The sequence below is a fragment of the Aethalodelphis obliquidens genome, unplaced genomic scaffold (genome assembly GCF_003676395.1).
Source record: "Aethalodelphis obliquidens isolate GAN/ISIS:26980383/991018 unplaced genomic scaffold, ASM367639v1 scaffold15, whole genome shotgun sequence".
NCBI lineage: Eukaryota > Metazoa > Chordata > Mammalia > Artiodactyla > Delphinidae > Aethalodelphis > Aethalodelphis obliquidens.
The window spans coordinates 779,255-805,770 of NW_020837959.1; the positions used below are offsets into that span (position 1 = coordinate 779,255).

The 26,516-nt window shown below is 62.0% G+C and overlaps 1 protein-coding gene across 3 annotated transcripts in view; it reads right to left on the reverse strand.

Annotated features, from left to right (window-relative positions):
- The window catches only part of MCF2L (MCF.2 cell line derived transforming sequence like), a 118,365-nt gene that overhangs the window by 18,738 nt on the left and 73,111 nt on the right, over positions 1 to 26,516 (reverse strand). For all 3 annotated transcript variants that reach the window (XM_027115796.1, XM_027115795.1, XM_027115797.1), the window contains exons 4-10: positions 14,426 to 14,516; positions 5,381 to 5,500; positions 3,383 to 3,499; positions 2,847 to 2,996; positions 2,059 to 2,183; positions 1,612 to 1,726; positions 436 to 555 (exon numbers count right to left, since the gene is read on the reverse strand). In XM_027115796.1, the coding sequence (XP_026971597.1) occupies positions 436 to 555; positions 1,612 to 1,726; positions 2,059 to 2,183; positions 2,847 to 2,996; positions 3,383 to 3,499; positions 5,381 to 5,500; positions 14,426 to 14,516 (838 nt within the window). The remainder of the gene's footprint in view (positions 1 to 435; positions 556 to 1,611; positions 1,727 to 2,058; positions 2,184 to 2,846; positions 2,997 to 3,382; positions 3,500 to 5,380; positions 5,501 to 14,425; positions 14,517 to 26,516) is intronic.

A 26,516-nucleotide genomic window follows, 5' to 3' on the forward strand; every position in this document is an offset into this window, starting at 1 on the left:
AAAGGGGCACCACTTCCTGCCAGGGGTCGGCAGGGGTGGGCGTGGGGGTCAGCGGGGGTGGGATGGGGGTCAGCGAGGTGGGACGGGGGTCAGCGAGGGTGGGACGGGGGTCAGCGAGGTGGGACGGGGGTCAGTGAGGTGGGACGGGGGTCAGCGAGGTGGGACGGGGGTCAGTGGGCTGGGACGGGGGTCAGTGAGGGTGGGACGGGGGTCAGTGGGCTGGGACGGGGGTCAGTGAGGTGGGATGGGGGTCAGTGAGGTGGGATGGGGGTCACTGAGGGTGAGACGGGGGTCAGTGGGGGTGAGTGGGCCAGGTAGCCGCCCCTCCCCCTGCCCACGGGGCTCAGGGCAGGGACGGGGGCCTCTGCGGGGACGGTGACACTGAGCACAGCGTCCCCAGGCCGCCGTGCGCCTGCCGCCCACGTCCCTTCTTACACTGGACTTCTCCTCAAAGCTGGCGAGGTCCTTCAGGAGGTGCTGCACATGCGCCAGGCTGTTCCCCACGTCGGTGAAGGTCGCGATCTTCTGGGCCAACACGTCCAAGGCGGCTTTGACCTGCGACGGAGTGGGGGTGAGAGACCAGGCAGGGAGAGCAGTGAGAAGAGCCACGGCCGAGAAGGAAGGGGGATATGCCGCGGAAACGGGGCGCGCAGGAGGGGCGGGGCCCGGAGCCCTCTCAGAAGCAGAGCCAGAGGGAAACTTCCTCGATTTGAGAAGCAGCCTCTGCAGCGGCCCCACTGCCGACGCCACAGGCGCAACGACGGCGAGACGCCTTCCCCGTGAGACTGGGGGCAGGGCAGGGACGCCCGCCCTCACTACCGTTACGCGAGTGGTGGAAGCTCCCTCCGGGCAACGGGGCAAACAATTTAAAAAATAAACAAATAAAGACATACAGATCAAACAGGAAGAAATCAAGCCGTTTCTGTTTGCACGTCACCTGATCGTCTATGTGGAGAAACCCCAAAACGCTACCCAACGACTCCCAGATTGAGTTCAGCAAGGTTTCCAGAGACGAGATAAACACACAAAGACCCAGCTGTACCTCCACAGACAGCGAGGAGCACGGCGACGCCGAAACTAAAGACACAGCGCCGTCTCCAGTTGCTCAAGACACGGAACATGCACACGCACATCAAACAAAACACGCACCGAACCCTGCAAACCACACAGCACTGGTGAAAGAAATCTAAGAAAATCGAAATAAATGGACCGACGTGCGCGTTCACGGAGTGGAGGACTCGGCACAGTGAAGGCGCTGATTCTCCCCAGATTGAGGTGCAGGTTCAACACCGGTCCTGACAGAGCCCAGCAGGATTTCCTCGTGGCAAATCTTGTCTCGTAGACGAGATTATTTTAAATTTACACGGAAAGGCAAAGGAACCAGAACAGCTAAAACAACCGTGATGGAGAAGGATGAAGGGCGCGGGACAGAGTTTCTACGACCTCCGCCTGCAAAGGTTTACTCATCGCTCATGTCGTCCAAGCCCATCCCGCGGACCCGCGGGGCTCCGCGTGGCTGACGAGCCAGTTCTCACCGCGCGCTGTCAGCGGCCTTCCGCAGCCGCAGTGCCGGGCGCCCACCCGCAGGCCCCCTGAGCCCCAGCCTCTCACCTCTCGGAAGTCCTGCTCGAAGTGCCGGAGCTGCAGGCACTGCTCCAGTTTTCGCTGATGCTTTGCCCAAAACTCATCGAAGGCGGCCTCGGTTTCACTCAGCTGGGCCAGGAGCCTGCGAGAGGGGACGGCAGCCATGCGGGGCCCCTGCAGCGCCAAGCGGGCGGGGCGCTCGGTCTGCCCTCCACACACGAGGGGGCAAGTCGGAGGGCTCGGGGGGCCGGGGTCTGTCTCCCCCCGGGGCCCTGCCCTTGCCCTCGACGCCCTGGGTCTCTCGGAGCCGCCTGGGGCGGGTGGTTGTGCTGAGTGTGTTGTTTTAAAAGGTGCAGACGTGGCCGTTTGGGCCTGTCATTCACAACCTCAGCTCAGGGCACGAGGAAGCGGTGAGCTGCCTCTGCGCCTGCAGGTCACGCGCTGCCGCCCTGACCCCGCCGGCCCCGGCCTCACCTCTGCACGGTGCTCTGACTGTCCAGCTGGTCCTGGTTCGGGCTCTGCTCCGGGCCCCGGGCCAGCGGCTCCCGGATGCTCTCCAGGACGCTCCGCCCCTCGTCCAGCGCCAGCCTCATGTCTTCCTGTGGGAAGAGCGCGCCGCCCATCACCCCAGGCCGCCGGGCCCTGGACTTGGCCCCCGGCGGTGGGCTCCGTGGCGCCCGGCCCCGCAGGGGAGTGTGAAGGTGACGACAATCAGGTGGGCACACGGTGGCCTCCGCCTGTCCCCCAGACCCTCTGCTGACCGCCCAGCAGTGCTGGGGAGGTGCTCCCACCGTGAACGGGGAAGGGCTAGGGTTACGGGTCTCCCAGGCAGTGGGACCGGACAGGGTAACAGGAAACCAGACCCCCGGTGTCCGCTCCCGTGGCCCGCCGCTGGGGGCCGGACGGGGTGAGGGCTCTCTTGGCGGGTAGGGGGCGGCCGCCAAGCACCAGCAGTGGGTCACGGCCTCCACCAACTCAAAGCCCGCATCGCGCGGCGGCCTCGGGGGCACAGTCCCGATCGCGTTGACCAGGACGCCGGTTGTGTGCCGCGACCACTTGGTCGGGCTCAGGCGTCTGAGTCCGCCCCCCGCTCCCGGGGTGCCGGGGATGCTGTCTCGTTGCCCTGATCAGCAGGGCCCGGCAGCAGGACGGCAGGGCCAACCAGAGACGTTGCTTGGAAGGGAGGTTCAGCTTCCCTGCAGGGCAGCCAGCTCGGGAGCCTCCCAGACGCCCCTCCCTGCACCACCCGCCTGCGCACGCACCTTGGCCCTGTCCTTCTTCTCCGTGTGGGCACGGAGCACGGAGCTCGTGGACTGTACGTCGTTGGGCAGCTCCGTCTCGGCCAGCTCGGTCCCGAAGGCCTGCAGCATCTGAGCCGTCTGCTTAACCAGGAGGGCGAAGCTCTCTATCGCCTGGTGGGGAGGAAAGCACCCTCACGGAGCTGCTGACGCGCTGTGGCTCCCGCGCCTGGAAGCTTGGCCGCAGCCCAGCCCGTCTCCCCGCCTGCGCCTCGGCCTCGGCTCCTTCACAAACACGGGCTCTGCACCCTCCTCGGAGGGCGAGTGCCGAGAACCCAGCTCGTGCTTCTCCTTCTTTCTTCTCTGTCCTGAGCCCAGGAAAGCCAGTCCCGACTCATGACTCGCGTTCCTCCTTCAGACTAACGTCCACGGAGACCACCTGCTCATCCTCGGGGAGAAAACCCGGGTAGACGGGAAGAGGTCTTTGGAACAGGCGGCACCTTAAGGCAAAAGCAGCCCTGCTGGATTGACTATGGTTACGGAGGACGCAGGGGACTCACTGTGCGGTGGCAGAGCCACCTGGAGTGGCAGTAATCCAGGGTCCCGCCCAGGTCCTCGGTCAGCTGGGACTTGTCAATGTAGCTGTGTAATTCCGGGACGGAGCTCAGCATTATGACCTGGGGAGGATGAGAGCCGCCCGTAAGCAGAGCGCCCCACACACGCAGACGGAGGGGCCGAGGCAGGCGTGGACGGAAGGCATCTCCCGGCTCCTCCACGGAGGGCAGGGCGCGGCGCCCCCTGGGCCTCGGCTCTCCCATCCGTGAGACGAGTGTACGATGACCGGTCTCACCAGACGACCGCTGCTGGGGTCGAGCAAAGACCTGGATGGAGCCGGGCACGCTGCCGACACCGGGCATCTGATGGGTGAGGGGGCCCTCGTGCTAACGGAGCCGCACGGACCCCAAAGCCGCGGGTCTGTCCGCATTCCTGCTGAGACCGGGAGGCTGCGCGGGGGCGGGGTAGGTGCCCAGCACGGCACAGCTGCCTTTGGGGAGAACAGGTGGCCCCGGAGGCTCTTCCACACGGATGAGTTTTACTTCCTATCTTGCTCTTGTCCTTCTGAGGTCATTCCATCCATGAGCCTGGATAAAAATACAGCCTTTGCTTTGCAAGCTGTCAGTTCCTGCTGCCGAGGTCCTGGGAGGCTCAGCCCACGCGCCACTCGACACCACCTCGTGTTTTATTAAACTCTGAGCTCGCTGGGGGCCGAGGGGACACCTGACACGTCCCAGGTCAACTGTATCCCGACGTGGGAGGTCAGGGTGCCACTGAGACCCGGAGGACCACCTGCCCCGCCGTCGGGGGCCCACGTGAGGCCCCCCGACTGAGACATAACTTTCACTTAAGAACAGGCTACGATGTCAGTTCTCAGCGGAGGTATCTGGTCTCTCTTTGCCGTCCGGCAAGGCCGTTCCCCCAGGTCAGCCTGATTCACGCCAACAGGACCAGGGACGGGTCGGTCCACTATCCAAGGACCTAACACTCTTCCTCCGTGACTTCTACCTGCTTCGTGTCTACTGAACCATGACAGAAAAGGCGAGAACACACCGCCCCTCTGGACGTTTTCTACTTAGCACCGAGGTCAGCACAGGCACCAGCACACTGACGTGGACACACTGTAGCAGCAGCCTTCCCGAGATGATGCTTCTCTAATTCTAAAGAATGATCCAAAATGGGCCAGGGAACAGGAGATGCTGGCGACGAATTCTGTGAAACCGTGTTTCGAGAACTCACGGGCTCAGCCCCACGGGGCCACGTGCAGGGCAACCACCACACTTAGGGTGGGACCCCAGCCTTGTTTCCTGTGACCCGGGGTCTCTTGTTAGCGAGGGTCACTCGCCAAATATGGGCAAATGTCACCGCCTCACAGGGTCCCTGAGACGTTGGTGCCCAGGAGATGGCTCGGCGGAGGGAGGGCCGGGCTGCGGCCTGGGGAGCACAGACCCCTGCCCCCAGCATCAGAAACCAAGGCTTTTGATGCTACGAAAACGGGTGCACCCCCTTCCCCTCAAACCCTGGAGCCTGAGGTCTAGGGCCGCTGAGTGTGGCCTGCACACCTGGCCCTGGCCGGCAAAGCACCCTCTGTCCTGAGCGCGGAGAGCAGGGGACAACCTCGGGGACGGTGACCCACACCGGCATTCTCAGATTCCAAGAGAAACCTGGCTGGTCTTGTTGGAGAGGTTCTAAGGTGCTGGGGGTGGGCTCTGTCCTCTTGGTAACGGGCGCGTTGCCGGGCAACCCCTTCCAACTGGGTTGCTCTGGGTACCTGGCTCAACGTGGGCCGGCCTCCCTGGGGGGACGCAGGCTTCCTGGGTGCACAGCTTCTAAGGGATCCCTGCAACCTCTGCCTTTAAAGGGGCTGCCCTGTGCTGGCCGGAGTGAGAAGGCGAGAAAGGGGTCCCTCTGCAGCTGGGGGTCGCTCACACCCACTTCCCTGGCCCCCTCGCCCCCATGCCCAGGTGGAGCCGGGCCACTCCTCACAGGAGGTGAGCACTTACCGGTACCTTCATCTTAAAGTCATCTCTGTTGAACCTGAAGGCGAGGTCAGAGAGCGTCCTTTGGAAAAATCCCGTTGGGCGCAGGACGAGGACAAGCTGGAGGTTTGCTGGGAAGGATGCCTGCAGGGGACAGAGGGCTGCGGCTCTGTCTGCGGGCAGCACGGCTGCCAGCCGGGTCCCCACGCCCGCACCGGCCCTCGGTCCCAACGGGGAGGACCAGCCCACCAGAGCGGGCATTTCCAGCACGCCAACGTCGGACTAAAGTGGAAATGGTTACAGACACTGCACTGTTAGAGCATCACCATTTCTTACAGAAAAGCACAAAAGTCACACTGCTTGGTACAGCTGTGCTTTGCTGCTTATCAACTTCAAGGGCAAAAGCTCTGACCTTCTGGGGCGCCTGTAATAACCTATCATGGAAGAGAACGTAAAGGAAGAAGGTATATATTTATGTATATGTATAATTGAATCCCTTTGCCGTACATCTGAAACGAACACAACGTTGTGAATCAACTATATTTCAATAAAAATCTTAAAAATAAAATAAAAAATAAACTGTAAAAAAACGAGCTTTGACCCCTTGTTAAGGCTGAGTTGGTGCCCCCAGCTGCTTATTTTGAAGTCCACGTCCCCAGTGGCTCAGAACGTCTTTAGGGTCTTCACAGAGGTGACCGAGTTAAGATGAGGTCATCAGGGCAGGCCCATGACCGGACATGACTCTGTCCTTATAAATACAAAGGGGACATTTGGGCACAGAGACCCACGGGGACGCCGTGTGAGGATGGATGTAGAGACAGGGGCTACCATGGCCGAGGGTGTCCAGAGGCCACCAGACGCTGGGGAGCACGGAGAGACACCCCTCCGCAGCCGCAGAGGGACCAGCCTGCCGACACCGCGATCTCAGACTTCTGCCTGCAGACTCGGGGGACAGGAGATTCCTGTCGTTTGAGCCCCTCTGGTCTATGGTATCTGTTATGACGGCCCCAGGAAACTAAGACACTTGTGCAATAAAGACAAAGCCACACACACACACACACACACACACACACACGCATCACCTAAAACAGAGCTAAAGATAAGCTTACACCCAGGCGCACACCCGTAGATACGGTCACGTGAGCAGATTCGCACATTCACGTAAGCTCTGCGTACAAGGTGCCTGACCTTGGACAGGTTAACCTCTGTGCCTCGGTCTCCCCACGTGCAAATGGGGATAACAAAGCACCTTCCTCAGCGCACGGTCCTGGTGGCCGAGCTCTCTGCTGCCCAGGCAGTGTTCAGAGCCCTGCTCCTGACTGAAGCTGAGACAGGGGCATTGCCTGCCCAGGGCCCTGGGGCTGCACCCGGTGGCCTCGGTCTGAGAACCGCTCCCTCAAGTGAGAGAAAAAGGAGGAGAAAGAGAGGCCGCTGGGACTGGGCGCTCAGGCTCAGGGCTCCCCGGCCAGGCGGGGCGGGCAGTGTCACTCCTGCCGGCGGCCCTGACCTGACGCTGCCCAGCTGCTCCCCACAGAAGCGCTGGGACCCTCTCGAGATGTCAGCTGACCACGACAGCCCCCGCCCAGAACAGCCACACAAGTCCCCGCCTGGCCGCGAACAAGCCCAGAGTCCCCCTCCCCCACCCCGCGCTCCCTGACCCCCCGACATGGTTCGCACGCCCACCCCAGCCTCCGCACCTGGACACTGCCCGGCGCCTTGGTGGGTCAGGGAGGCCCGGGGAGCCCGGCCCCGCGTCGGAGGATTCCGCTATCCTGTCCCCGAACGGGACACAGCGAGGCCGTGGCCCCGCGGCCCCAGGGCCCGCCCTCCCACCGCATCGGGGCGGCCACCCTGAACCCCAGCAGCGAGCGCTCAGCCTCCGTGTCTGCCCAGGAGCCCCGCGCCATCGTCCTCTGTCTCCAAACACGACTCACATCTTCGGGCTGGATCTCGCCATCCCGCTCCTGTGGCCGACGCACGCCTGCCCCCTTGTCCCCCTCCTGCCCTCCCGCCCAGGCCGCCACGCGCCTGATCTCCAGCCACCCTCCCCAGGCCACGGCGGGGTCCTGGCCCTTCACGGAGCCCGACCTCAATCCCCTCTACTGATCGTCACCCCGTGAGTCAACCACAGCCCCCCAGACGTCCGCTCAGGTGTGCTCTGCCCCAGCGCGCGGCCACCTGGAAGCTGAGCTTTCCGGCACCTCAACCCCACCTCCCGGCCTCTCTGCACACCAGCACACGGCGCTGGTCACCACTGTGACTCCACACCCTGTCTCCAGCCTGGCCGCACCTGCCCTACACCTGCCGCCTCTCCATCGCCCGCCGCCCGTCCCGCCTGCACCCCTCCCCCCTGTGTCCCTCCGTCACCTGCCGCCCCTCCCCGCTGCGCCCCTCCGTCACCTGCCGCCCCTCCCCCCTGCGCCCCTCCATCACCTGCTGCCCCTCCGTCACCTGCCGCCCCTCCCCCCTGCACCCCTCCCCCCTGCGCCCCTCCATCACCTGCCGCCCCTCCCCCTGCACCCCTCCCCTCTGCGCCCCTCCGTCACCTGCCGCCCCTCCTCCCTGCACCCCTCCCCCCTGCAGCCCCTGCACGCCTGCCCCACAGTCCCTAATGTGTCCGGGTGTCGCCGTCACAGCCCTGGAGGGCAGGACTGCGTGTCCCCCGTGCCAGCACCCGAGCAGGTGCCTGCTGAGTGTTGTGGACAGAGACGAGAAGGTGGGCATCCCGACGGGGGGGCTCTGGCCCATCAGCAAGAGGGCCGTGTAGCCCCCCCACCAGGTGTGAGACCGGCGTCCACTACCTCAGGAAAACCGCCTTCAGCGTCTCTTTCTGGAGGCGACACCGAGTCACACTTCTCTAGCCTTCAGCCCGGTTCTATTGCCCTGATTCGCACCTCACAGCTGCTGTGGTCTGAGCTTACAAGGTAACACGAGCCCTTGTCCTTCACTGAGGTCCACTCAGGGCAGGTGGCCAGGAAACCCAGGGTGGGGGACTTGCCCACTCCATCCCGGGAGGAGGGGCACCAGCCGTGCTCACCGTCCCGTCAACGTGGAGAAGACTGTCCCCTTCCTGTCCTCTGCTTCAGTCTTTCCGTGTCTCTAAATGATTGAGTCTTTATATTGAAGAGAGTAACTGTGAGATCCCAGCCCAATGGGAACACTTCAATGAGACACACACAACTATAAATTAAATCATAATTTATGGCTGCAAATTAATTTTCTCCCCCTTGGAGTCAAACATCTGTATGAAAAGCTCTGGGAAATTCCCAAACAAAAACTTTGTTTTAAAAATACAGTAACTATGGGATTTCCCTGGTGGCACAGTGGTTAAGAATCTGCCCGCCGATGCAGGGGACACGGGTTCGAGCCCTGGTCCGGGAAGATCCCACATGCCGCGGAGCAACTAAGCCCATGTGCCACAACTACTGAGTCTGCGCTCTAGAGCCCATGCACTGCAACTACTCAGCCCACGTGCTGCAAATACTGAAGCCCACATGCCTGGAGCCCGTGCTCTGCAACAAGAGAAGCCACCAGAATGAGAAGTTCGCACGCCGCAACGAAGAGTAGCCCCCGCTCGCCGCAACTAGAGAAAGCCCGCGCGCAGCAACGAAGACCCAACGCAGCCAAAAATAAATAAATAAATAAAAATAGAGTAACTATATGGAAGATTTGGGATGAAGGCTATAAAATAACATCTTTTTGTAACTTACTCAGTAATCAAGTGATTACAATAGTTTCTATGTAACCTGAAAGTAACAGTGTTTCTCTTCTGAGGCTGACCTTCACTGGCTGAGGAACAGAGAGGTGGTGCGAGGACCATTAAAATGTAATCTGGAGGCAGAGAAAGAGGCTGGTTTCTGAATTACTATTCTAAGAGCCTTAGACAATGCAAAGACATCACCTACATTTACAAAACAGCTAAACGCAGTGGAACGCAGCAGAAGCTCTGTGGAACCCCGGTGCCTCAGGGAACGGGGTTTGAAAACACTCCCCACGTGCATGTGCATGTTACTTTCTTAAGTTTTGCTCGAAGTCACATCTACCCAGCCTGACTATACACTTGATTTCAAACAGAGCAGCCAAACCCTGACCAATAACACTTGTCTGATAGCAGTCAAAAAACACAAGTTTGTGTGATGAATATAGACTTGAAACTTGGTGTCTCAGTGCCAACAGATGAAAACCCTAGGGTCTGAATCAGACAGGCTGACGTGAGAAGAGGCCTCCCCTCGCTCCCAGGGTGGCTCCCACGCAGGTTGTGTGTGAGCACTGAGGATGGGGCCGTCTAAGACCCCCCCACCTCCTGGTGGACAGCGTGGAGACCGCCATAAACACCGCTATGGAAAAGACATTGAAGAACTCGGTGGGAAGGGCATCTCTTTGGTCAGAGGACGATCATGAGACCAAATGCTCCCCACGTCAGGGGAGCTGTCCTCCCCCAGAACATTCTGTGTGGACCTGCACTGCCCACCGGCCTGGACTCGGACCCCCAGCCACCGACCCCATCCGTAGGCGGCCTCGGCCCTTGGAAGCCCAGCCTCCACCGGCAGCGCAGGTGAGTTTAAGGGAAGCTGCCTGAAGGCCTCTCCACGCACAGCCCGGGGCTGGAGGCGCCCTGTCCCCTCCACAGAGCAGCTCTGCTGAGCTACTTATCTTAGAAGTCGCAGCTCTTCAAGAGTCAACGCTGGCCTCCCAAGGCGCCGGTCCGTCCGTTATCCTCAGCCAGAGCGGTGCTATGACCCGACCCCCTCGGTGACCTGTGTTCCACCCCCTGCGCCCCAGGCCCCTCGGAAGGAGCCAGGCCCTGGCCCCCCGCCTTCCCGTCTGTTCCGAGGGGGCGGATCACCACCCCTCTGCCCAGACGAGGCCTCCTTCCCCTCCCAGCTCTCAGCAGGGTCACCTCAGCCGGGAAGCCCTCCTGGAGCTTGCTCTGCTCCCGCCTTCCCTGCGCTAGAGGTGCTCACAAGCTGCGCTTAGACCTCTAGTAACTGGCGCACGGTAGGAAGTCACCAGCGTTGTTTAGGACGATATTATTTTGCTACATTTGGAATATTTACCGGATGACCTAAACATCCTGGTGCTTCAGATACTTCAGTTTGTACCTTTTCTGTACACAGAAGGCATAGGCTTGACAAGCAAAAAGTGGAGCTCTGCCCCACGCAGACTAGAAACAGCTCTCACTGTGATTTCCTGCAAGGTGTGCTCTAGGGTACGGACTCAGCTGAGTCGGGCTGGCACCAAACACAGATCAGCGCCCTCTGCTGCCACGTCCCCAGCTGCCCCCCAACTCCTCCACGAACTCCTGTAATTTAGAAAAAGGGGTTCAATTTCAAATGGAATCCCAGAAGAGTATACACGGTATTTTATGAAAGATACATCCATCCGAGGATGGTCCAAACCTTGATCCAACTGTTGGGCAAAGAGCAACGTTCGAGCTCTCAGCGTTGGGTCTCATCCGTGGGTTGTGACCGTGAGCTGCGACAGGCAGACACGCACATCAAACTGACACCCGGTGAGCTGTCGCGGGCTCTGCTCTTGGTGGGGACACGGCAAGTCTGATTTTAGCGACACTGGACTTTGGACCCTCCAGTGCCTTATTTTTCTATTCCAAGCTGAGGTAAAGGCATTCAAAAAAAGGGAAAAGAACACCCCGAAGTACAGAAATCTCAGCTCATGAGACAGCACACATGGCGGCTTAAAATAGCCCCAAATTTCAGCGCATTATGTAAGCGCCCAGGCTCACTTGGGCGGCATGGTGGAATCGTTCAGGCTGGGCCGGTGCCAACAGATGTCCCCTCCTCAAGGGCTCTGGCCCAGCTGAAGCCAGCTGGTCTTCCCCCCAAGCTCCCCTGGATGAAAGCAAAGGCCAGCGAGGCTGGCGGTCCAGGTCCACAGCAGGGGATGGCGTCGTGGGCCAGCGCTGCCCCCTCCTGCTCCCCTGCACGGGGACAAGGTGCCAGCTGTGTCCCCACCACAGAGCCAGGGTGCAGCGCGGACCCCGCGCCTAGCTCAGAGGGGCACAGACCAGGAGCGGCAAGGCCCGGCCCCCTGCCACCTCCCTGCCCGTCTCCGGTGCCCTGTGTGTGTGTCCGGCACCTGGTCACGATGTCAGCCACCTGCACTCCACTAGTCTACACATTTCCTGCTATGTTCCCCTGTCCCCAGCACTTCCCACCGTGCCAGGCACACATTAAGGTCTCAATAAATGTGTTGAATATATAAATAGAACTTTTGGCATTAATACGATCAGTGAATTCTTGTAACAAAAACCACTGGAGTTCAAAGAGAATTTCTGACCATTCTGCTGAAAAGTGCTAACTTCTGGGCAGTTCCAAGGCAGTATTGGGAACCCTAAGGCTTACAGGAGAAAAAATTTATATTTTTATTGTATAAGAATCAGTGCAAACACGAAAACTCTAACTTTTTTTTTGTTTTTTTTTTGCGGTACGCGGGCCTCTCACTGTTGTGGCCTCTCCCGTTGTGGAGCACAGGCTCCGGACGCGCAGGCTCAGCGGCCACGGCTCACGGGCCCAGCCGCTCCGTGGCATGTGGGATCTTCCCGGACCGGGGCACGAACCCACGTCCCCTGCATCGGCAGGCGGACTCTCAACCACTGCGCCACCAGGGAAGCCCCTAACTTTTCAGTTATGATTTTCACAAAGTTTTGAAGATGAGCCAGCTCTCTTCAGAAATTCATCTCATTATAAACTGGATGAAGGGACTTCCCTGGTGGTGCAGTGGTTAAGAATCCGCCTGCCAATTCAAGGGGCATGGGTTCAAGCCCTGGTCCGGGAAAATCCCGTATACTGTGGAGTAACTAAGCCCGCACGCCACAACTACTGAGCCCACGAGCCACAACTACTGAAGCCCGCGCTCCTAGAGCCCGTGCTCCGCAACAAGAGAAGCCACCGCAATGAGAAGCCCACGCACCGCAATGAAGCGTAGCCCCCGCTCGCCGCAACTAGAGAAAGCCCGCGCACAGCAGTGAAGCCCAATGCAGCACAAAAAACCAACCAACCAACCAAGCAAACAAACAACTGGATGAAGAGTAAAGCTATGTTTACGCTCGGCCACGGGAGAGCCTGACCCTACACAGGTCTACCCGGGGCCACTGGCGATCTCGATGACTACTCAGGTTTTAAAAATAATGTATCTGTTTCTTACAAAACAACACTGCATTTGGAGAATCTCTTATCGTCTGACCAGGAGTCGCTGACCAGCTTGAGAGAGATTCACAGTGCTCCCGTCTCGCCCGGGCCCGGTGGGTGCCGGCCACACGAAGGCGGATGGGGCTGGCCGTGGCCTCGAGGGCCCATGGCGTGCAGACAGAGAATGAGGGTATCCTCCCAGGAAGGGAGGCCAGGCAGCGACTGAGTGCAGCCCTGCTCCAGGGTCGGGGGGGGGGGGGGGCGCGGGGGGGGGGTAAGGAGGGATGGGTGGCAGCCACCCTGGCTCTGGGTGAGGGCCCCCCAGGGTGTGGCGTGTGGCAAGGCCTGGACCCCACGGGGATGCCCGTGACCATCACGGCAAAGCGCCTGACTCAGACGCCCGTGCACACCACGACGTGCCCGAGCGGTGGTTCAAACCACTGATAGACAAACGCAGAAGAACTGGGCAGATTACTGGACTCGAAAATGTTATCGTAACAGTGTTACCTTTCAAAACAGCAACACACTTGACTGGAAGCTTCTTGGCCGCCAGCTCAGGACTGATTTACTGAGTTATTGATTCAAGAAAAATGTGTCGTTAAGTCCTTTGTGCATCTGACCCAAGTGGCTTTTACAATTTAATCCTTAATTTGGGCTGTCAGGTGACGTCACGCGCAAATTTATTTTAAAATTTAAAATAATGAAACGGACGTGCTGGCTGTCAACTGGGGGTGGTACATCAACGTCCTCTGTGAGCTTCTAAGGACTTAAAAACAAAGGAAAGCTGACGATGAAACACTTATATACTACATGAATACACTGCTTTTGAAACATCCTCAAGCGTTTTGACTTGTTGCAGACAAACGGTGACGTAGAGAGTGCGTGCCTGGTGGGGACGGGAAGCAGGGGCAGGGCGGTGAGGGAGTCGCTCTGTCAGGAGGACGAAGCGGGGACCGGGCAGCCCCAGGACGGGTTTGCACAGGACCCTGTCGGTCGTGAGCGTCGGGGCAGATACTGGGCCTGAAGCGTTGTTCAGAGGAAGTAACGAGGCAGCCAGGAGGAGGGATCAGTTCTCCCGCCACATCCAGACCCCAGCACAGCAACAGCCCCTCAGAGGCCAGAACAAGACCCAGAGCAAGAGCCTGGGGGACCGTCCCCCCACCGGGGGTCGGTCGGGGTCACTCTGCCTGCAGAGCAGCAAACTTCCCGGTCCTCTGGCTGTGGGGAGGCAGGGGTGGGTGAAACTCAGCCGGGGAGAAGCGCTCCGCACCCAGCTTGGGAGCCGGGCCAAGCCGCCGCCGCAAGTAAGACTGGGGGCCTTCTGCTGACTTCAGCTATTCCCGCGGCTAAAAACAGCACAGCAGCAGCGCAGACCAGCGGCTCTTCCGCCTGCAGTCTGCGGACCAGGAGGGTCTCCACGTGGCCATGAGGGCCACCAAGGACGGCTACTAGTCTGCCTTAGTCTAAGACTAAAGAAGAAACAGCCCGTTGAGAAGGAGAAGGTCACATAGGAAAAGCTATTCAATGTAATCCCCAAACTCGTAGCCTGAAGGTTTCCCTCGAGAATGACGGCACGGTGTGTCCTAAGCATCTCACATACTCAGCGTCAGAGACAAACCAGCTGGGGAGATGGTTGTCAAGTTATAACACAGCCCCCGAGAGTGGTAACCCACTTGAGAACACACAGGCATGCACACACACGTGCACAGACATGCACACACGTGCACACACACTTGTGCTCGCAACTCGAGGAACCCAGGGAGGGGTGGCTGGCCCTGCCCCAGGCCCCAGGCTGGTGCTCCGAGCTGGTGCCCCACCGAGCAGCACAGGCCAGAACCCAAAGTGCCAGCCGGCAGGAGAGGCTGCGCCACCCGCCCAGGAGGAGGGGGTGGGGGGCACACGCGCGGTTACCGACACTTACCGCTATTCTCAGGATGGACGCCTTGACCGAGGTCCATTTGTCCTGCCTGCGGTCTATGACCAGGATGAACCCGATGCCAGCATCCTGCAGGCTGAGAGGAGGAGAGAGCCGCGCTCAGTGCGCCGCCGGAGGATGGGCCTGCCCTGCCGTCCATCTCCGGGAAGAGCTCGGGGCAAACCGGCTCCTCCTGTGGCCCTCAGCCTGCTCCACACACTGCCGGGGGCGCCACTGCCAGGACAGCATCGAGCCACCTGCAGGGCTTCCCTGAGCTCGCGGGCAGCTTCCAGGGCTCGCTCTGACCCGAGACGGACGGACAGACTCTGTGTTGTTTATTTCCCAGCCTGACACCAACCAGCTCACGGCACAGAGAGGTGGGCAGGACCCATGCTTCCTGGAGCCCAGCTGTTCAGTCAGAGCTGGTCATGTTGCCTTGCAAGTGGACCGGCCGGCCCAGCCCTTCACAGTGAGCCTATGACCCACACGTCACGTTAGTCCCAGCATCTGGGGTCCCTGAGTTCATCCACGACACAAAATCGCTCTTGAAGGCACGGCCACAGCTCGGGGAGAAAAGCCCCGAGGCGCCCGGAGGTGCACGAGCGTCCACTGGGGACGGGAGACAAGATGAGGCTCCTTGCAGCAGGAGCATCTGAGAGAGACGCTGAGCACCGGTGACGACAGTCCCGTCCCCACAGCCTGACGCGGCGTCTGAGTCACTGCGGAGACCAGGAGGCTTCTCCCCTTGGACAAGCCCGCACCGTGAGCCAGCTGCAGGGCGGCAGCGCCCACGCCAGCCAGGCGGCGCGGAGGAACGAGCGAGGGGCCGAGGCTCCGACTGGAGCTGCTGATTTCCACGTCTCCGAACACACCAACGGTGTAAATGAAAACCAGAAATACACGGCACACGTACAAACTACGTGGCTGGCGGCGGTGCTCTGCCTGCTGGGAACGTTATGTAACAAAAGCCAGAGCTGAGACAGCCCAAGTGCTCCGTGTCGGAGCAACACCGATGATGGACACACAGAGCCACGCCTGCACGGGAGCGTGCGCGCCGCTGTGTGTCAGCGCACCCGATGGTGAAAGGCTCCACCCGTTCAGCGTTACCTGCTCCACAGACGGCACAGGACTTCCGGGAAAAGCACAAACAGACGTCAGAGCGCGCACAGCCAGGCCCACACGGCGCCCCGACAGAACCGCCTTCTAACCGGGCTCAGCTCTCACGGAGGGAAGTTTTATTTTGTTGGCCACTCGGGCTTAAGCGCCAGGTACCTGGGATCACAGCTGCCTTGCCCCACCCCCCACGCCTGGCGGCCTCAGGGCCTGATCTGGGCGGGCAGGGCAGTGGAAGCTGAGACGGCCCCTAAGCCTGGTGCCGGCTCTGGCCGGGGCGGTCAGGAGCCTGGGGCGTCACGGGCACACGCCTTCCTCTGGGCAGCCCCAGGCGGGCTCCTGAGCCCTCGCAGCCTCGGCCATGGGAGCCGGGGCTCAGCCCGGCGCGAGGCGGCAGCGCATCGGGCGCCCGCGCGGCCCCGTCCCGTCCACTCGCTGGTGCCCTGCCCCTCTTGGCGGCCCCTCCCCCGGGGGGACAAGTCCCACGCAGCCCCCCGATGACACCGACCACAGCGGCTTCTCCACAGCCTGTGTCTGCACTCTGCCCCACCCTCCCTCCGTCTCACAGGGAGCTGCCCTGCGGTCCGCGCCGTGGGGCCGGCCCGGGTCTGAGGCCCAGCCGCCGGGATCCCACTCTTCCTGAGGTGCAGGAGACTCGCTTCCCCTGAGCAGGCGGCCACCCTGCCAGGCATGGGCCCCGCCGGCACAGGGGTCTGAGATGCGCTCCCAGACCACCCGCCCGTGGGGGGCTACCGAGAGGAGCACAGCCCAGGGGCGGACGCCACACGCGGGGACACGGGCCTGTCACCGCAAGCCGGGCCGGGCCATTCCTTGGCGCCACCTGGACGGGCCACTCAGCGAGAAGCAAAAGCGGGACCCGAACAGTGTTCACCTCCAGGGCTGCCACGGGAGCAAAGCCTGACGATGGCGGCAAGCCCGCCGTGCGCCCTATTCAGCGGCGGCTGCTGTGCGGCCGTCTCCCTTCCCCCGGGACAGAGCTCCAGGAGAGCGGCCCGCCTCCCCATCACCCCTCGTGACTCCACAACAGGCCTCAGGGTGTCAGCTGTGGTTCTGGGCCCGGAACGTCCTCCCGTGGCCCCTGCGCTGACCCCGCTGCCCTCGGCGGCCTGTCACCCTCACGCACGAGCAGGGCCGCTGGCCTGGCCACTCACGGAGCACGCGGCCCAGGGCCTCGCGCCCCACCGCCCGCGTCACTTCCACGTCCCCCTGCCGCCCCACCCCCGTCCCTTGGGGTCTTTAACCGGCTCTGCGCATTTGAAAGCCTGACGGTAAAAAGTCCGTCACGACCTCAGGGGACAGCGCTGACAGCAAACACGATGAAGACGCGAAGGCGCCAACGACACGATCTCTTAAAAAGAGAATTTCAAGAGAAATATGAGGAATTTGCTGGATCCACAGAAACGTGTCGCGGAAGGCGGGCTTCCCAGCGAGGCAGCGGTCGGGCCGGCAGCTCCCGGCTCCCGCCGTATGAAAACACTCGGGCCAGAGCCCTGCGGTCACTCGCCTGCGGCCCCGCAGGTGCCCAGTGGGGTCGTGCAGGGAAGGTGCGGCCGAGGCCCCGCTGGGTCCCCCCTCCCGGCAGGCACTGCACTGAAGCCTGGGGCGATTCCTCCCTCACTCCTCACCATGAGCCAGAGGCACAGAGAGGCTAAGCCATCTGCCCAGAGTCACACAGCCGGGGAGCACAGACCGGGTGGGGCCCGCGGCCTGGCTCCGCGTCCAGACCCCCCAGGCCGAGTCCACCCTGCGGGATAAAGCTGCCCCCCCTCCCGCCCACCCCTGGGCTGCCTCCTGTGTCGGGCCAGGCAGGGCGGCCCCAGAGGCGGAAGGAGACGATGCCCGTGCACCAGCACCTGGCTCGGGGCCACAAGAGCTCTCCTCCCTGCCGCTCTCCTCCCTGCCGCTCTCCCGTCTCTGACCACGTTTTGGGAACGCTGGCTCAGAGGTGCACAGGCGTAACAGAAGGCACCTTATGTAAGGACGTAGGGACCCTCCAAGGCCCCCTCTGCCCACATGACTGCAGCCCCAGAGCAAGGCCGTGTGATCTGCCCAGCCCCCAGGAGCCAGGGCCCAGCATCCCAGGGTCCCGTCACTCCGCCCTCCACCGCTCTAAGGAGGGTCCCGTCTGCCCGTCTCCCGCGTCCGTGACCTCACATGCCCAGGGGAGAGGGAGGGTGGCTGACGCTCAGATTGCACAAGAGGCCAGCACCCAGGGTCCCTCGTGTGCCAGGGCCCGAGGTGACTGCGCTGAGGGTGGTGGCAGTGGGGGAAACTGCACGCGGCCCTGTGGAGGCACAGACGCCAGCCCGCAATGTCCCAACAGCCGCTCGGAGGGGCCACTGGATGGCTGCCCGGCCGCTGCGTGGGGCTGACGAGCTCACTTCGGGCCCAACAATCAAAAAAGGCCCAGAGCTCACGCAGCATGGTGTCCTCTCTAACACCCCAGGCCTGCTAGCTCCTCGGGTGGCCCTGGGGAGCCGGAGGCACGGCCAGCTGCGGCCTGACCTCCCCTTCGTCGGGACTGGGCAGCATGGGGGCGGCCCGGGAACTGGGCTGGCCTGGAGGGTCCCCGCAGCGAGGCCACGGCTACCCGGCGTCACCGTGACCAGTTCCTGCGTGGCTGCACCTTGCTCTCGGACCCAACACGTCACAGAGCAGGGACAGGCGGGGACACGAGGCCCGGCTTGGCCTCGCTCAGCCCGCGCAGAGCTCCCGGTGGGAAGGACCACGGCTGGGGTGAGGGTGAGCGTTCTCAAGGCCACCTTCACAGAGGCCAGCTAGGCCTGGCACCAGGCGGGGGAAACAAGCCCAGCAAGGGGGGCAGCGGGCCAGGCAGGCCCGGGAAGGAGGCGCCGGCAGGCTGGCGCCCATCCCAGCCCGGCCTGGCGGGTGGCAGTGCGGTGCATCTCCAGGGGCCCGTGGGACAGAAGGTCCCACCTCCTCCAGGAGCCCTGGCCAAGCAGCTGGGCCCTGGGGCTGGGCCAGCCCTCGGGGTGGGCAGGGTGTGGGCAGGCCAGGCAGGGGCCTGGGGTACGGGTGGAGGCTGCAGCTGGGAGTTGGGGGGCACAAGCCGGCCTGTGGAGCAAATGGGTCCAGGCAGGACCTGCCCCACCTTCCTGACCGCCCCTGCTTCCCCACCTGGCTGTACTTCTTTGCCCTTTCTTCTCTCTTTGCATCCCATGTTTTGACCCTGGTCTACGGAGGTTGCGAATGTTACAAAGGTTTTCTTTCCCTGTCTTCCTTTTGTAAGCGAAATGCCGCAGCCCGTTTCCTCTCTGCCTGTGACTTACCTGCTGGGTTCAAACGCCGTGACTTTGAACGTAGCCCTGAGCATTCAAGCCTGAGCCTTTCTTTCCTGGCTGTCTCTTCCCTCTTCTTGTGATTCAAAAGCTGCCCCTGTTATCATATCACGTGTGCAATGCGGTTCTCTTAACGCTGCTCAGCTTTCCATCCCAGAAAGCACAACGGCAAGAAAAACGTCAGACCCTTTTAAAGAACTCTCTCACACTTGGTAACAGCACCATATCTGTCCTCAAGGCTACAGCAGCCCCGTCAGGGTCAGACGCACACGGGGAGAGCAGGGCCGGCCAGGGAGCCCTGACCACACAGCAGGGCTGTCGCCTCGTCCTCACGACCCAAAGGAAACAGTCCACCTCTTACAAAAACACAGGGATTTCTCCAAAGAGCCCGAAAACTTGCATTTTTTGTTCTTTATATTTGAGTTATTTTTCCACATCAACATCAAGGTGAACATACTCAAGATTTGTTTGAACTGACGCGTGTGCAGTAGTAGAGGGTCTTTCTTACACAACGGAGAGGTTAACGTGCAGCCCCGTGCCCCGTCTACAGGGACCCACCTGGCACAGAAGGAAACTGGGGTATGCACCTGGTTTTCAAAGACTGATTTTCATCTATCTCAAAACACAGCCTTCTCCAACAGATGATGGATGAACACAATGTGGTCCAGCCATGCAACGGAGCATTACTCAGCCTTAAAAAGGAAGGAGATCCTGACACCTGCTACGACACGGGTGAACCTTGAGGACGGTATGCTCGGTGAAATAAGCCACCCAGAGTGACAAATCCGGGCTGATTCCACTCACGCGAGGTCCTTGGAGGAGTCAGATTCACAGAGACAGAAAGTGGCCGGTGGGGCCCACGGCTCAGGGAGGGAGCGCTTCACGGGGACAGAGCTTCAGTTCTACAAGACGCCAAGTTCTGCAGTCTGCTTCACGGCACCGTGCGTGTAACACCACTGAGCTGTACACTTAGAAACAGTTAGGACGGCGAGAAGTACGTGTATTTTCCCACAACTAGAAAATTACGTTGGGGGAAGAACCCACCAAGCACACAGCTTCCTTAAATACATGAAAAAAAAAAGACACGCGCACACGCACACACTATCGGCTGCCTCCCTGTAACAGAGGGAACTGCTCCCCCGAGGGCACGCAGACGCCAGCACCACCTCGGCTACTCCGGAATCCCTGCTACCTCGTTACCTGCCAGAGGCTCCACGTTGCTGCTGCAGCCCCAGCTGCCTGCCGTCTGGCTCCTGCCCTGCAAGTGGGTCCTGAGCTGTGCCAGGGCTGCCTCAGGCACGTCCTCTGCACCTGGAGCTGAAACCCTAGATGAGGAGGCCTCTGGGCGTGGCGATGCCCCATGTGCACGAGCTGCTGGGTGCAGCCTGGGCGCTCTGACGGCAGCGAGGGAGGGGCTCCCCAAGCCCACGCCCACCCCTCCTGGGCTCCCCTCACGGGGACCTGTCGCTGTTCCCAAGCAGGGCAGGGCTGCACCCCTCCTCCCGGGCAGGTCTCTCGCTCTTCCCCCCACAGGTGAAGGGCATGGCCGCTGTTAGCTGGATGCCACCCCATCACAGCCGCGTGCGCAACAGGTGGGGATATCCCACTTCTGAGCTGCCCGAGATGGCAGCCACTGGCCCCTGGGAACTGCAGGACGGCTAGCCCGGCCCAGGGACTGAGCTTTGACATTTAGTTAGTTTCAATTTAAATGGCTACACGTGGCCAGTGGCTGTTGCGCTAGACGGTGGTGACAGAGAAAGGTCATTACGACAAAGGAAGAGTCCTGAGCCGGGCGGCCTCTGGCTCCACAGGAGAACAAGGTCGGGAGGACAGAGAGACAGGACCCCTGTGGAGAGGGTGCCCCAGCGGGCACGGGTCCCTGAGCTTCAGGCCACGTGGGGCAACGGGCTGAGCCAGGCCACTGGACAGCAAATGGACAGCACACGGCAAGGACGGCCCTTTACTTGCTAATTACACGAGGCCAGAGCGCCTGAGAGCTGTTGCTAATTACGGGAGCCGCGGGGAAGGGTCACCCCCGGCCAGAGCGCCTGAGAGCTGTCACAAACGGGATCACCGTCAAGGTGTCCGGCCTCAGAACAGAGCACCACACCTGCCACGTGGGGGGCCAGGCTGCAGGAGACAGAGGGGTGGTGGCCACAGGCTGGGGCTCACCTGCCCGGTCCATCCACACCCGAGGCTGCAGCACAGCTGCCACAGGACAGGCAGGGCGCCGTCTACGAGGACGCCTGCCACACGCCGTCGACCAGGAAGGGGCTGCGCTGTCCTGTCTTGTGGGGGGGCATCTGCACACGGACGGAGCGACATGCTTGACTGTGGTTTCCTGTGGGGAGCGTGAAAGCTAACGATTTTTCACGTATGCGTTTGAGTTGCTCGGGACATGCTCATGCCACATTTTCTATCCTTATATTCAAAAGTCAGCTGAAAATTCACATGGAGTCACAGCCACAGCGAGAAGGGAGGTGCTGCCAGGGGCTCGAGGCAGGGCTCGAGGCAGCCTGGCTGCAGGGCTTGGCAGTAGGCGTGTCCCGAGCACGGCTGGGGGCCTCAAAACGGCATTTACGACCCTGCTCCATCCCCACGTGTGCTGCCTTTCCCCGTCACGTAGTCCACACAACTGCCAAGTGGGGGCACGTGTGTGCACGCATGTGGTGTGTATGCTTGCGTGTGGAGTGCACACCCGCTCCTATGCACGTATGAGCATTCGTGTGTGTGGTCTGTGATGCACACGTGTGATGTGTGATGCACGCCTGTGTAAGTGTGCATGGTGTGATGTACACCTGTGTGTACATGTGGTGTGTGACGCACACCTGTGTGTATGTGTGTCGCGTGTGATGCACACCTGTGTGTGTGTGATGTGATGCACGCCTGCGTGTGTAAGTGTGCATGGTGTGATGCACACCTGTGTATGTGTGTGTGAAGTGTGACGCACACCTGTGTGTACATGTATATGGTGTATGATGCACGCCTGTGTGTACGTGTATGTGGTGTGTGATGCACACCTGTGTATGTGTGATGCACGCCTGTATGTACATGTGTGTTGTGTGTGATGCACGCCCGTGTGTGGGTGACCTCTTTGCGTGCACCTCTCCTCGGGTGAACACGGCCCACCACGGAAGCAGATGGGAGATGTGCCTGTGTCTCCCGAGCAGCTGGGTGATCTGACCCGGGTCCATGGAAAGTTAGCGTCCTTATCGGCGTCCAGTAATCTAGGAGCCCCTGAGCTGCGCCGTCACCGGGCTGGGGAGGGCGGCAGCTGTGCAGCAAGGTGATCCTCATGGTGTTATCTTCCAAACCCAGGGCGGGTAGGTGGGGGATGCCCCCAGGGATCCTGCAGGACCGCCGTGTGGAAGGGCGTCCGGGACGGCTAAATCTGTCCTTCAGAGAAAGGCCAGAAACCTACTGTCTCAGTGTTGGCAGCCCTAAGACCCTATGACCTTGCGTGTGTGAGTGCACGCGTGTGCCTGTGCATGTCTTGTATGTGTACACCGGCACCCACAGGGGAAGCCGCCAGTGACTGCCCTCAGCAGGAGAGAGGATCGGCTGGGAAGCTGCGGTTTTGCCACAGGGAGGGGTGAGAGGGGATGAGAGGTGGATGGAGGGGGGACCCAGACTCCAGAATCGCGAGGGGAGGGGCCCTGGAGCCCGGCAGCCCGGCTCCGTGACCCGCTCACGATTTACTGGGTGCTGGACCCAAGCCCTGCACGGCGACACGCAGCAGGTGCACATGAATCAAAAGGTCGATCTTTCTTTTTCTATTAGGCGACTTCCATCAGCACAAACATGCTGCGATCTCCCTCATCTTAGAAGAAAACCTCGTCTGCCCCGCCTCCGCCCCTCACTGACCATCTCCCCACCCCCCTCGAGAGCAGATCCTGGAAGGAGGTGTCCACGCTCCCTGCACTGGCTCTGATCCCTTTCCATGACTGAGGTTCCCCTGACTGACACCCCTGTGAAGACCATGCCCCCTGAGACACCCCCGGGGGTCCTGTGAAGACCATCCCCCCTGAGACACCCCCGGGGGTCCTGTGAGGACCGTCCCCCCTGAGACACCCCCGGGGGTCCTGTGAGGACCATCCCCCCGAGACACCCCCAGGGGTCCTGTGAGGACCGTCCCCCCTGAGACACCCCCGGGGGTCCTGTGAGGACCGTCCCCCCTGAGACACCCCCGGGGGTCCTGTGAGGACCGTCCCCCCTGAGACACCCCCGGGGGTCCTGTGAGGACCGTCCCCCCTGCCAGAGGTCCCCTCACCTCCCGTAAGCCACCTCGGCGGGGACTCCCCTCTCCCCGCCCCCCATCCTTCACCCCTTTTTGCTTTGCTTTTCTTCTTTTGCAACCCACACTCCTTGCATCTCATTTAATTTTCTGAGACCATGAGCACAGGATTTTACCTGTTTTGTCCCCTGCCCGGTCCCAAGGGTGTCCAGCACTGGCCGACCCTCACAGCAGTGACCTGAGCAGCTCCCTCTGCCGCGTGCACCCCCCAACCCCCGGCATGAGTTCTGCTGAGGCCACAGCCACTCTTCGGGCAGGGCCTGGGGGTCACGGTCACATGTCCCTGGACTTGTCCCCACCGTCCTGGCAGATGGTGGTGATGGAGCCCCAGAGGAACCGCAAGGGTTGCAGGCATCGGCGTGGGAAGCCGGCCCCCAAGCCACGACGGGCTCCCAGGAGCAGCCCTGCGGTGCGGCCGCGGACCCGCCAGCTGAGAACTCACCAAGGCAGCCCAGCTTCTCTCGTGGCGGCATTTCCATGTTCACGTGTGTCTGGTGCGTCCGGACGAGGGCTGCCCGGCAGCGTAAGGGTTCGAGATGACCCACGACTGTGAACCAGATGTAACCTGGGGCTCCTGTCCTCTGCGTTTAATAACGGGACGAGAGCTACGCGCTGGAGGGTGTATTTTTCAGAGGACAGAGGGAAGCTCGGGGCCGACCGCAGGAGTCAGCGCCTCTCAGCAGCAGCCGGCATGAGACCGTCCGTCCACGTGATCTGCATTGACCTTTACAGCGCGCCGGGTCCCGGATCTCACCCTCCCGCGTGGAGGCCGTGCTGGCGCCGGGCTGTCTAGGGTAAGCCCGGCCCGCGCTGGGGGCAGGGGGGGTTCCCCCTTTTCTTGGGGCCGGCAGTGCTGGCTGCGTCCGCCAGGCGGCAGCCCCTCCCTCCCTGGGTTCCCGCAGGAGGGGAGCCCTTGGCAGGCAGCGCCCAGCCCTGCTTGACCCACAGACACCGAGTGTCTCCCCCGCGCCCCGTGAGATGTGCGCTGAATCTTCTGGAAACGCAGCTGCCTGTGAGCTGATGGGCGACACCCTTCCGTACGCTTAGGAGGTCCCCCAAATCTGCCCTCGCTCGGGGCTGATCCCCCCATACCCCCGAGGAGCCCGCCCAACAGCGCTGCGGCCAAGGGCTCGGAACGCGGCCCCTCCCCGCCTCCCCGACAGCCTGCCGGGCAGCTGCCCCTCCCCCGCTGGCCCGGCACCCAGCTGCGAAAGGACGGTATCCGGTGCCGCCGCGGGGTTTCACTCTGTGTGAGAGGGCGTCGGGCCACGGGACCCCCCCCACCCCGCCCCATCCTCCGTCAGGAGGAAGAGACGTGAACAGGACACACGCCGACCACCACGCCGCGCGCGGCTCCCTGGAGACGGAGCCCACGGGTCTGGGCGGCACACGCTCAAGCCGGCCCTGCGGCCAGGTCCACGGCACAGAGCCCCGCCAGGTGCGAGGAGCCCACCGTCGCTCCTCAGCTTCAGGGGGAACGTGTTTCTTGCCCTTGCATCCGCGGGCAGGTTCTGTTTGAGACCTTGGAGACCAAGGTTTGGAGAGGTTCCACTGCACCGGGCTGAGAACCCCTTAAAGAAGGAGAGAAACACAGGTGCTGGTCCCACCTGAAGGGGAGGTGCGTGTGCTGCGGTGAGTGACGCGGGGGGAGCCTCAGTCCCGCCAGGCCGCGGGCTGACTACCAGCAGAGCTGGCTTTGCTCTCTGCAGACCTAGCCCACTTGTCCAGGAAATATTTACCAAGGAACCACCTGCTGCTCTCAGGACCTGCGTGAGGGGCAGACACAGACCAACAGCGAGCTGTCAGGTAACGGGGACACTGCAGCTAAGCCCGTGAAGCCAGGGAGCCTGTGGGCCGGGCCCGGGGGTGGCGGGTGTGACGGACGGCCGACCAGAGGAGGGCGCCTGCAGCCCGAAGAGGAAACACCGCGCCGAGGGAGCGCATCAAAGGCCCCGAGGCCAGGAGGCCTGAGCAGCCCCAGCACTAGCAAGGGTGGTGACCCGGGCGAGGAGGGTCCGAGAGGGCACAGGGGCCAGCCTGCTGCGTCCGGGAGAAGCCTTGCCTCTGAGCCAGACAGAAAGTGACGTCTGACCTTCCCAAACCCGAGAGTGACCTGAAACCTGAGATTCCCCCACAGGCAGGGGAGGGTCACTCCACCGCACCATCGCAGGTGGGCAGTGGGAGACCACATATAGCACCCCCGGGGCCCTTGTTCAGCCTGCACTGAGCGGTCCGGCCGCTGTGGCAACGGCGCCCGCCGACCGCCGAGCCCAGGGCCGGCCGCCGCCTCGGCTGGGGCAGCAGGGCCGTGCCCGTAGCTATGGAGAGGCTCACGGCAGCCTCCAACCGCAGGACTTCGGCCCGTACGTCCCCATGCAGGGGCCGGAGCGGGAAGAGACAGAGAGACAGAGAGACAGGAGGCCGCGGGGGTCTCCGGGCCCCTGGACGCGTGCAGAGCCCGCCCGCCTTCGCCGATGCCTCTGAGTCATCCGACCCTGACCCCCCGGCCACGGAGATGGGCAGAAACCTCCGCGGAGCGCAGGCGGCCTCTGTCACGGCTCACGGGTGTCAGACTGAGAACTGTGCCTCGGACCCCTCCCCGGGCAGGCTTACTGCACCGTGAGCTCCACTGCCTGGTCAGAGACAGGCCTGGGGACCACGGGAGATGGGGGAAAAGACGGCCACAGCGGGGACAAGAGGCATGGGCTGGGGGGCTCATAGGGTGGGGGAGGAGGGCCACGCCTCACCTGGACGTGGAACGCCCACCCCTGGGAGATGTCATGGAGGGGAGCGGGGGAGCTGGCCACAAGCCCGCCTCCCGGAGGGCCAGTGAGACCCCTGGGGGGGCCCACGGTCAGCCACCAACAGCCGCCGTCTTCTTGTTAAGTCACCAGACTGCCTGACACCGGTGCTGAGTGCAGCTGCCCTTCCTCTTGCTGGCCTGTCCCCGGTGTCCCACCGCCAAGGCTGTGAGGCTTTTCTGCGCCTCACTGCTGGGCACGCCGAGAGCTGGACCCACCGTGCCGGGTCCCCCTCCCCCAAGGACACCCCCTGTGCCGCTGCATGTGGGCAGCATCCACCTTCCCGCCACTCTCCAGACCCTTGAACCTACTCAAGCATCGTCCCCCGCGGTCCAGGGGCCTTGTCCGTGGCCTTCCTGGCTGTAACTTCAAGGGAGAAGACAAATGGAGATGTTTGCAGGATCGCATGGCCAGCCCGAGGGGCCCTCAAGGAAGGCTACGCACTCCCAGGACAGTGGCTGAACCTCCCGCCTCAGCTCGGCCACCCAGAGCCTGGCCCAGCAAGTTGGGTACAGAGAAGGACGGAGACGGTGGCCACCATAAGCCAACCCTAACAAGAGACCCTGCCC